The sequence below is a fragment of the Halichoeres trimaculatus genome, unplaced genomic scaffold (genome assembly GCF_033239565.1).
Source record: "Halichoeres trimaculatus isolate MK-OKI-2021-1 unplaced genomic scaffold, fHalTri1.1 fHalTri1_scaffold_4, whole genome shotgun sequence".
Taxonomy (NCBI): Eukaryota; Metazoa; Chordata; class Actinopteri; order Labriformes; family Labridae; genus Halichoeres; species Halichoeres trimaculatus.
In genome coordinates, this window is record NW_027437182.1 from 24,633,408 (window position 1) to 24,644,397 (window position 10,990).

At 39.0% G+C, this 10,990-nt stretch overlaps 1 protein-coding gene across 1 annotated transcript; it reads left to right on the plus strand.

Moving 5' to 3' along the window:
* Positions 1–736: 736 nt before the first annotated feature.
* Positions 737–5,402, plus strand: fstl3 (follistatin-like 3 (secreted glycoprotein)). The gene is made up of 5 exons (XM_074668281.1): positions 737–1,197; positions 1,694–1,879; positions 3,505–3,720; positions 3,799–4,026; positions 4,144–5,402. Exons 1-5 carry the CDS (start codon positions 1,107–1,109, stop codon positions 4,194–4,196), a joined length of 774 nt encoding a protein of 257 aa, XP_074524382.1. The 5' UTR covers positions 737–1,106; the 3' UTR covers positions 4,197–5,402.
* The last annotated feature ends 5,588 nt before the right edge of the window (positions 5,403–10,990 follow it).

Here is a 10,990-nt window from a genome sequence, read left to right on the forward strand (position 1 = left end):
TTAAATTTAAAATCAGAGATCTCTTTCTGGCCCTCTCCTCCACACTTTCTTAAGTTTCTTTCCTCTTTCATTCTCCTCACAGCTGTGGAGTAAAATATCAGCTTTTACTGATAAACTCAGACCACCAAAAACATGAAGTATGACACAGTAATAGAAAAAATGACTACATTCAATTATTCAGAGGCTGCTGTTGCATGTATTTCTCAACCTTTGATGTACTTTTTTATATCTTGGTATGCATGGTATTGATTAAGCATGATATGGCTCACAATGACCTCACAAGTTACCGTATCAAGATGTGGTGATCTTATCTTTCCTGTGTTTTTATTTCCTCAAAGAGGAGAAGCTTAGGGTCCGTACAGGACACACCGCTTCAGAACAATGACACTCTGACCAAATTAATTACATAAAGCCTTTAATTTTCTAAAGAAAGATTCTCACTCCAAAACTAAATTAGCAGCTTTCAAATGCACAGAAACACTCAAGAAATTGAGAAGGATGAATGCCTCTGAGCTACACCACAATAAAAGACAGATCAGGCACAACAGGATGATATGTCTGAGACCTGACTGTCAGCATTTAAAAATCTCATCCTTCATATGATTTTACACTTACAAATAATGTAAGAAGAAATTTAAAAAAAACCAGAGCAGCTAATTAAATCACTCCCTAAATAGATCTACTTTTTCTTAAAGTAAGCTTATGAAGATCCTATTCCAACTCTTAATTTTTTTTTTCAGGATTTATGAGCCTTTAATGAGTCTAATATGGTTGGTGTGAAAAAAAGTTTTGTGAGGTCATATAAGTGCCCAGCGTCTGGCGCTGCAGGGCATGGATCATTTCCCGACTCTGGAAATTGAGTCAGAGTCAAACTGTGTCCTGCCCTGGCTTATTACTGGCTGAGAGGATCGCCCATCCCAGCAGCATAATTCCATCTGGGCTAAATATTTATACAGAGGGGGAACGACATCACTTATCCACAACACATTCATTCACGTAAGGGAGAGGGCTTCCAGAGTTGAGTTGAGACTGATCTGCTGTGTTTGCCAGAGGAACATCACTTCTTAACGCTCATTTTGATTAGAAGACACTTTCAGGAAGAGTTAATGTACAAACTGAAGACCACGATGAGTTTTTTCATTTCTTCTTTTTGTTTGATTCTTTCTTTTTATCAGATTGGAAGAAACCCTGTCAGTGGTGAGTAGTCTTTATTTTCTATTTCAGTAAAGTAGAAACATAACATTTAAAAGTGTGATACTTGCGATACTTTTAAACTGATATATACATAAAACGTTTTTAAATTTGTAAGATTCTTTTTTCCATCCCTATGTGTATTTAAATACTATTAAATACTTTTTACTGCAGTCTATATTTGTATGTATGTATATATATATATATATATATATATATATATATATATATATATATATATATATATATATATATATATATATATATATATATATATATATATATATATATACAACTTTGACATCATCTTTACCTTTGGGCTTTGAATAAGCCTTTTCTATTAATAGATTTTTGTGATTAGTGGTATATATTGTGCATATAGCCCAAGTCTGACATTTGTTGAATAGTTTCAATGTTGTACAGTTAAAATTTATTTAAATTATTTAAGTTTAAGCATTCTGACATGCAGTGAGTGGCTCATTTGGTTTCTGCTGCTCCTCAGCTGGGATATGCTGGCTGCAGCAGAGTCAGGACCAGAGGTGCGACATGGTGCTGATGAGAGGAGTGACCAGAGAGGAGTGCTGTGCCGGGGGCCGTCTGGACACGGCCTGGTCCAACAGCAGCCTGCCCATGAATGAAGTCAGCTTGCTGGGCTTCCTGGGGATCGTCTCCTGTAAACCCTGCAAAGGTAAACAAGCAAAGCCTGCAAAGAAGACTGAATCAGTTACTTGAGTTTTGTTTTTGTTTATGACTGTGTGGGGTAGTGGTAGTCACTGCATGGAACCAAGAAGTTAACTTAAGTGCCTTAAAACCAGACCCACTGTGAATAAACATCCTTAAAAAATGAGTAGCTCTACTGGATCCAGTAGAATTAAGTGCCAGTTTTATGTCAGATGTAGTTTTTAGGAAATAGTGAGAGCTTTAATCACTGCTTGAATATCAAATGCAAACTCACCACAAGAGATTTAACTTCTTTAAAAATCTGGAGCTTCCCTGAAACAAACTAACTTTTGTGTCTGAAGTCAGTGAAAGTTAATTCAAACCACGTCATTTGTAGATCAACACAATGTGTTCCCTGTGCAGCTTTCTAACAAAATGCAGACGTGGATTCAGGAGACGCATTCCTCTTAACTCCACCCAGCTGTCTTAAGAAGCTTCTCCTCTCATAAGTCTCTGCTAAGTTCATTCAGGTTCACTTGCTGATAAATTCAGGTTTTATTAGCCTCACTTGACTATTTCATCAGTGGCCAAAAATTGTGAGTTTCTCCAGTTCCAGTAAAATATCTTGCTACAAGCATTTTTTATGAAAACACACCCAACCATGGCTCCTGTTTTTTATTTCACAAGGGTGAAATAAACTAAAGGTGGATTACATCAGATATAAATCAGAGACTGCAGTAAAACGAAACCTTAAGGAAAGCTTTTGTGAAGTTAAAGAACTATATCACAAGGAAAACAACTGAAATTGGTAAAACAGAGCTGCCCCTCCCCCCTCTCTTATTATATGTTCACTTTGCCTGATGCTAGTTAAAAAGGAGCCCTGCTTGCCTTCACAAGCAAAATAAGAAAATACATTCCTGCAGGCTGGAATAAACGCCTGCCACATGCCCAGATGTCTGGGACTCATAATGTGCAACACTTTCTGCATCATTTGGAATTCTGTGGAAAGAAAACATCATTATCATAAAAATGTGTACACAACAGGAGAGGGAGGAAAAGATGGAAATGGACCAAAAGACTGGGAGAGTCTGAAGGAGAAAACTCTGGGAAAAAACAGGATATTGAAGTACTAGTAGAGACAGGAAATAAGAAATAAATTCTTCATTGTGTACAGAGCTTCAGGATTTAGAGCAAAGACTGTGTGCATCGTCCAAAGTTGCCTCTGCACTGTGTAGGATTACAAGTCATCCTGTCCTCTGACACGGCAGGGTGTCGGAGGAGCCTGGGGCTTCCTCACTTCTCAGCCAGTAAAATCCTCTGACAGTTATTTGAACTCCGTCTACCTCAGAGCCCCTCCATCCCCCTGCAGGAGCTTAACCCAGTCTGCACGCAGCCCAACACATAGATCTGTTATGAAAACACGCCAGCCTCACATTCCACCCGGCGAGACACCCCTGTGTGTAGTGGTCAATAAAGAGATGTGATTATTGTAAATATTGTGCTAGGTGAATATTGCATTATGGTCTGGGAAAACCCCAGATTTCAGGCTTGTTTTGTATGAAAATGCCTGTGGATCACCTGATGTCTGCAGTTTTGTTAATACAGTAACATTACACTCACACACATATGAAACCTCTGGCTGTGCTTTTGTAGAAACATGCGAGGGAGTCAAATGCAGTCCTGGGAAAGTCTGCAAAATGAAGATGGGAAGGCCTCAGTGTGTGTGCAACCCAGACTGCTCTCACATTACCCGGAAGCATGCTGTGTGTGGCAGCGACGGGAAGTCATACAAGGATGAGTGTTCTCTCCTGATGGCTCGCTGCATGGGACACCCAGACCTGGAGGTTATGTACCAAGGAGACTGCAAGAGTAAGCAAGATTTTTAGCATTAGTGTTATTCTCTGAGGTAGCTGCTAGACACAAAATGCAACTTTTTCTTCCTTCCAGAGTCCTGCTCGAACGTGGTGTGTCCAGGTACCCACACCTGCGTGACCGACCAGACAAACAGCGCCCATTGCGTCATGTGTCGCACAACCCCTTGCCCAATACCCATGCCATCAGAGCAGCCAATCTGCGGTAATGACAACATCACTTATCCCAGTGCCTGCCACCTTCGCCGAGCCACCTGCTTCCTTGGCCGCTCCATAGGAGTCCGCCACTACGGCCACTGCAATAGTAAGGCTACAAAACCCTGACTACTGTCTTTTCCTTACCTTTCCTACTTCTCTGTTATTTTCAAACTTTCAACAAGTTTTATTGCTCTCCCAAGTACTTATTGATCTTTTTGTGCAGATCCCCCTCGGAAATCCCACAACTTCCTTGGCAGTGAGGAAAACGCAGTCTGAATGGATGGCTCCTGACTAACGTTCTCAAGGGTTGCTCAAAACTTTTCCAAGTGCCACACCACAAGCTTCCCATGATGACCTCTATTTTTGACAATTGCTCCCCCTGCCCTTTGTACACAGAACGACCCAACATTTGGTATGAATCTCCTTTTTTTTTTTTTTTTTTAAAGAAGAAATACATTGGTTTCACTGCCTCAAACAGAGCTTCAAAAACCTGCAAGCAATCTGCACACATCTTGTGCAAGTTTGGAAACTCCTGGCAGATGATCATATTAGCTCTTTGGGAGATGTGTGCATATTGTAAATATAATACCACTACTATTTATTGGAGAGGGTATCACACTCTATTTATGTTTTTATCCTAGTAACAATTCCGTATATCCTTGGGAAAGCTGACAGAAAAAAATGTATTTATTGTGTTTTTTGTTCCATGTTTTTAAAACAGAGGCGTCTGGCTTTTGCATATTACAGCTTTTTTATGGTTTTTACAGTTTTCACAGTCTCCTCTCCCCACAAACAAGCAGTTTCCCTCCTAAGCTGATTGAAAGCAAAGTTAGTACCACTTCACAGTCAGTGTGGTATCAACCCACCACAGACAATAACAGTACAGTTGTACTTCATGTACACTAGCTTTTTTCAGGAGGTGAGTAATAGATTCAGCCTAAACAAACATTTGCAGTCCAAACATGTTTACTTTGGCTCCTTATCCAAACTTTCAGCAACCCGCTGATCACTTCAAATAACAATTTGGTTATTTTTGATGGAGTCTGTGTTTGTATGATCCCAAACACTCTGCAATACCTCCTGTGTCCAGTGTCTGGCTGTTCTGGATGCATTTTGTTGTTCATTCCTTTATTGTTTGTCTGCTTTGATTTGACTGGGACTTCTTGGAGACATTTGAGGACAGAATTGAAATCAGAAATGTCTCATTTAAAGCCTAATTATATTAGTCTGAGAATCTGCCGTAAACAAGGCCAATTGAGCAAATCAGATTATACTTCTCTCAGAGATGAGACGCTCTGTTGCTGATGCTGGTAAACCTTGGAGATGTGAAGCAGAAAGCTATTTTAGATCTTTCAACCCAAAGCAGACAAAAGCAGTCATCCTGTAAATAGCAGTCTCATGTGTACCTACCTGTGTACCTACTGTGAAATTTGAATGATAAATGCATCAACATATTTTTGTATTTTTGTACTGCCTTTTCGAGAGGACATAAAGTTAAACGTTTGTCAACCACTGTGTCTTCTTTCTTACAACTTTGAAAAGAAGAGCTTGGCACAGGCAGATCACATAGTCTGCTTTGTACTAGGACAGGTTTAATAACAATCCACACTTTACTCTCCAACTGTGAAACTGTGCCTGACACGCATTTTATAATATTTGGATTTTTCTTCACTGTGTCAGTCTTACTCATGGTCGGCTTCAGCCAAATGAGGTCATTGTTGCGCCCTGAAGGGAGCTGGACAGCTTCCCTCTCATGCTGGGTTTTGGGTGGGTGGGTGGGTCAGGCGCTCTGTTTGTGCGTGCAGTGGTCAGGACTCCTCTCCTGTGCGTGCAGTGGCTGAGTTGCCTCTCCGGCAGGCCTCTAAAGACGTCATGAGAGAGGATACTAACAATCAAATCCAGGCTGGGTGGCTTTTCTCCACTGTCTCCTCAGGGATATCCCCCCCTGCTCTAGATTAGGTGGGAGGGGTCAGGGTGGATGGAGGGCGAAGGAACGGAGGAGTGAATGTTTCAAAGTGCTGAGGCCTGGGTACTGACTCACTTTCCTGTGTAAAGTACCTCCTTTGTTTTTCTGTCTTTTCTCTCTCCCTCCTTCTGTATCCTGCACTCCGACATGCAGCAGCATCTGGTTCAACTTAAGAGAGATGTTTATATTCCTGTCCAAGTACCCTTTTATTACACTGGGAATGGAATTAGATGTTTTGTTAGTTTGAACAGGGCAAATAACAATGCCACCAAGGGGCTGTTGCTGTGCCTGAAAAATAAAACACAAGCCCTTTTTTTTTCCAGCAATGTATATTCAAATGTTTTCTGTATGCTGTGTAAAAATATCTCATGGCTGATACATCCAAAGCCACACGAACGTATTGGTCAGAGGTTGTCATCAGGTATGCAGACATGACCTCAGAGTATCCAAAAGGACGCGTCTCGACAGAGAGGACTTGTGTCTAATGATACCCCACACACAGGACCAGTTAAGTCGTTTTTTCTTCTCTCGTTTGGAAATCCTCTTTTAATTTTTTATGGTTTTATATCACGGATTATTGTTTTACATAGCAACAAATCAATAAAGTTTTTAGTTTCTCTGCACCTTGTCAAAAAAAAAAAACGGTGTTAAAAAAGATCTGTATTTCATTCATTTGCTTTCACAATCAATACACACTTTGGAAAGAGCCACATGGCCGTGGATGATGGTGCTCATGGGAAACATAGTCTTCATCAAAAGAAAAATATACCAACTACATCTAATTGGGTCATGAGATCCAACAATAAGAGTCTTCACTGCGCGTTTAAAGATGAACATGTAATATAATCTAGTTATCAGATCATAGACTGAAACACACCCTTGATCACACTTCCTGTTTGAGGAATTCCAGAAGCAACCCTTACAAAAAAGAAGCATACTTCAAGTTCACTTTATTAAGTATACTGAAGTAAAGGTAAAGTGTATTTTTCAAGTACACTTTTTACAGCAAGTGTACTAATATTAATATACTAGTACTTTACTTACCAGTGTACTTTTTCAATACTTATTGGGACTAAATTGTCCCATTATAGTTTTAAAAAAGTATACTATAAGTATTCTTTTTAGGTTAAAAGAAGTAAACTTTGAGTACACTACTAGTTTGTATTCAAGTTTTATTTTGTACTGCAAGTATACTACAACGAAACTTACATGTATACTTTAAATTTACTAGTTATATACTTCTAGCCCATTTTTCAGTTTATGAAAGTATACTGTGAAGTGTACTGCTGGTACACTTTCAGTCCACTAATTATATGATAGCAGTCTACTTTTAGTTCATAAAAGTATACTAAGAGGATACTAAAAGTATGTTGTCAAGTTAAGAGTAGTAAACTTTGAGTACACAACTAGGTCATATTAAAGTTTTATTTGGTACTGCAACAATACTACAAGTATTCTGCAAGTATACAACTTATAAACTTCCAAACCACTTTGTAGTCTATGAAAGTGCACTCTTAAGTATACTTCAAGTCTCAATATAGTTTTAAAAAAATCAATACGCTGTGAGTTTAATAGTTTTTAGACTGTAAGTATGCTCTGAAGTTCTTCTTAAATGAACTTAACATCATACTTATATTTGAGTTTTTATTCATTGTTTTCGGACCTAAAAATAAAAGAATAGAATAAGCACATAATAGAATAGGCACAGCTACAACCCAAATTCACTTGAACGTTAGGCGTAAGTTTGAGTACTTACTGTACTTTTCCTTTGTATGTCTTGATCAAAAGGTTAAGTATATGCCAAATACACAGACTTTTCCTTATACTTCTCAGTTAAAGCCATGTATACTTAAACTTTCTTTATACTTTTAACTATAGGCTAAGTATACTTAGACTTTTAAATATACTTTTAAGTATAATCTCAGTATGTTTACGCATAACTTTGTTAAGTATATCTGGGATAAGTACATCGAAAGTAAACTGAAAGTGTACTGTCTTGAAAATAAGTATACTAATAGCATACTCTCGTCTCTTTTTCATAATCTTTGTATTTGGAGTGGATCATTACTTTGTATGGCTCATTTGTTGGTCATGGACACCAAACTTTTTGTGGCTTCAGCGATATTTTTACTACTTTTTCTCCTGTGTTTGTCTGGAGATCCTACATGTAACCATGGTTGCATTGTTTACATGTGAACTCAGCTGTTAGCAGCCTGTAGCATGTCAATGCTAACTGGTGTAAGGCCTGATGTTTTCCCATAGGTGAGGAGAAGGAGGTGAGGACGACGTGCTGGTTCTCAGGTGTGAACTAAGAAGTGACGACAGAGACCTGCCCTTCTATCTATCGTTATTGGGAACGTAAGATCTATCTCCACTAAGATGGACGAGTTAGCTGTGCTAACCCAGCAACAGAGAGAATACCAGAAGGTAGAGTAGCATCATGCTATTCACAGACATGGCTAACGGAGCTAACATCAGACACCAACGCCACATTGGAAGAGCTTCACCTGCTGTGAGCAGACAGGATCTAGGAGACAGAGATGGAGCATGACTGAAGAAGCTCAGTCCTGGACCCTGTGGAGGTGGAGGCTGGCTGAACTGGACAATGACGGACAAGCTGTCATCATCTATTTTCTTATGGACCTTTTTACACTTTCTATACACTTTCTTACTTTTGTTTTCTTGATTGCTGCTGTGACTTCAATTTCATTGTACTTGTTACAATGACAATAAAGTTCTATTCTATTCTATTCTATTCTATTCTATTCTATAAAAAGGTCACTCTAGAAGGTGAACAAAAAAAATAACTCTTAAACTCTTAAACTCTGAAAATGAAACACTGATTAAATTGTAGTCACAAATTTTGTGTTGATTTCCAACCAAGTCAGTTTTGCTTAACCCTTAATCGTTAAACAGTGTACATTTAAAATAAACTTTGTATAAAATGTACTGAAAGGCAAATTGTTTCAGTTCAGATCAGATTTCATTTTAGTCTGCTTCATAACCTGCTAAAAACTCCTCACAGGACCATAAATGAATAGCATACTTCAGAGACCCCACCCAAACTTTAATAGCCTGAATATTCACTTCATTATGGGAGAAGTCAGTCTGGAAAATACAATATATAAGCAAGGTTTGCTTATGCTTTGAATGCCAGCCATCTATAAATTCTTCTGCGACCCACACAATAAACTCACCAAACTGGTATTTTCACCATAGTTTGAAAAGTGGCAGAGCCACAGGAATTTACAGTGAACACTCACTAAAGTCAGTTATTCTCCACACGTAGCGTTACATATCTTGAACTGGCTGGACTCCTAAAGCACACAGCTAAGAATACCCAACCAAAAAATGAAGGTTTAACAACACTGTTGATAAAATGCAAACCATCTGTTGGATGACAGAAAAGCAAAATCCCATTTGCTACCGTCATAATGACTGTTTAATCCAGTCACCAGGAACAACCTGTATGTCATCCCCACACAGCCTCTGACTGATGTTGGACGTGACGGGCCTGTGTCACACCAGTGGTGATACTGGCATAACCACAGAGTAAACCTATGAGCTATTTCAGAGCTATTCTAATTACACTCAACATGAGACCTCAGGAATTCTCTACCCACTTTACTCCTTATAACTGTATTGTTTTCTTCATGTTTGGTCTTTGGTGGGTCAGCCTCACTCCAGGACAGCTCTGCATGTGTGTGTCATATGCTTGAGTGTGTGAGTGTGATTATAGAGACATCTTTCCTGCTTGGACTCACCTGTGATGAGCAGGAGATCAGTCACACACACACATTACATCACAACCCCCTAGCTGAGTTGTTTGTAACCCTACAAACACATGGCCCTATAATGTGACGCCCACACTGACATTTCACGGATGCGTAATCATCCTGCTCTGATATGTCAAACCTCTTTCTCAACTCCGTCCACATGCTATCATTTCCGCCAAGTTGCTGCAGCATTTCCAGTAAGTTAACAGCCAACATTTATATCTGAAATGATGTTAAGATGAGAGCAGGCAGTGCAGACCACCCACTCTTTGGATTGTAAACAGCTCAGTCCCACATCTGAAACTAATAGATATCAGATACATCACTTCATCAGGATATTCTGCCTCAAACATTTACCAGATTCTCTTTGTTACATGGCAGGTCATAAATTTCACACACGTCCCTGATATTTAAACTCTGACAAGTGATAGTTTACTCACACAACAGCCCATGTTACAACCTAACAGCTCACACTGCATACACGAGATATTTCTGTATACCCCAGAAACACATCGCTAATCTTGATTTGGGCTGATATATTGTTAACTGGGGCACTATTTATTAAAAGAAAAACAAACTGTCATCAAGGAGCAATATCCATCTGGACTTCGCAGAAAAGAGGAAGAACTTGTAGAGAAAATGCTCAGAGCTTGAGTTTTGTACTCATTGCAACTAAAAAAAAATCCTCCAACAGCTTTACTTGTCAACAAAACTGGTGATTTATTTGTACAGAAAAACTCTGCAGCAAAGATGACTATCTTTGAGCAACAACAGAAACTCCAGACAAGTTTCTGAGATGTTGGTCCGGTACATGGTGAGAATCAGATCACCAACAACAAGGCAGCAGAGCTGGGAAGTTGTGCAAGTGCTAATTGTCCCCAATTATTCTTTGAGAATTGTTTCACTTCCTTGTTAGAGCCTCTGGGACAGTGTCTCTACTGGCTCTGTGTGTGGTCTGGTCTGAATGTATGGTCTTTCAGGGGAAAAACTCTCAGGGTATATGCAGACATAAGGTAAAGCTTTGATTATGTAAAGATTGTTTAACATAATAAAAATCACTATCTGTAATGGACAGTTTTTGATGTTACTTGAAAATAAAGTGCGGCTTGGAACTTCTTGGAGGTTTTAAGTATTTCTTAGCATGTGCCAGAGACAAGTTCATATGAGAATGCTGCCTTCCCAGCTTTGGCTCTGAGAGGGATATTAAGTTAACTTTGGTTTGAGTTTGTGGTGTAATATCAAACTGCACAGCTAAGAAAAAAAAAAAAAAAAAAAAACAAGGTCAATGAAGTGTGATAATTTACCCACACGTAACTCTTGGCTTTTTT

Bases quoted from the DNA above. Each gene is read 5' to 3' on its own strand.
- fstl3 (XM_074668281.1), top strand. From the start codon at position 1,107: ATGTACAAACTGAAGACCACGATGAGTTTTTTCATTTCTTCTTTTTGT. The intron at 3,721-3,798 runs GTAAGCAAGATT...TCTTCCTTCCAG, and splicing joins GTACCAAGGAGACTGCAAGA to AGTCCTGCTCGAACGTGGTG. The intron at 4,027-4,143 runs GTAAGGCTACAA...CTTTTTGTGCAG, and splicing joins CCACTACGGCCACTGCAATA to ATCCCCCTCGGAAATCCCAC.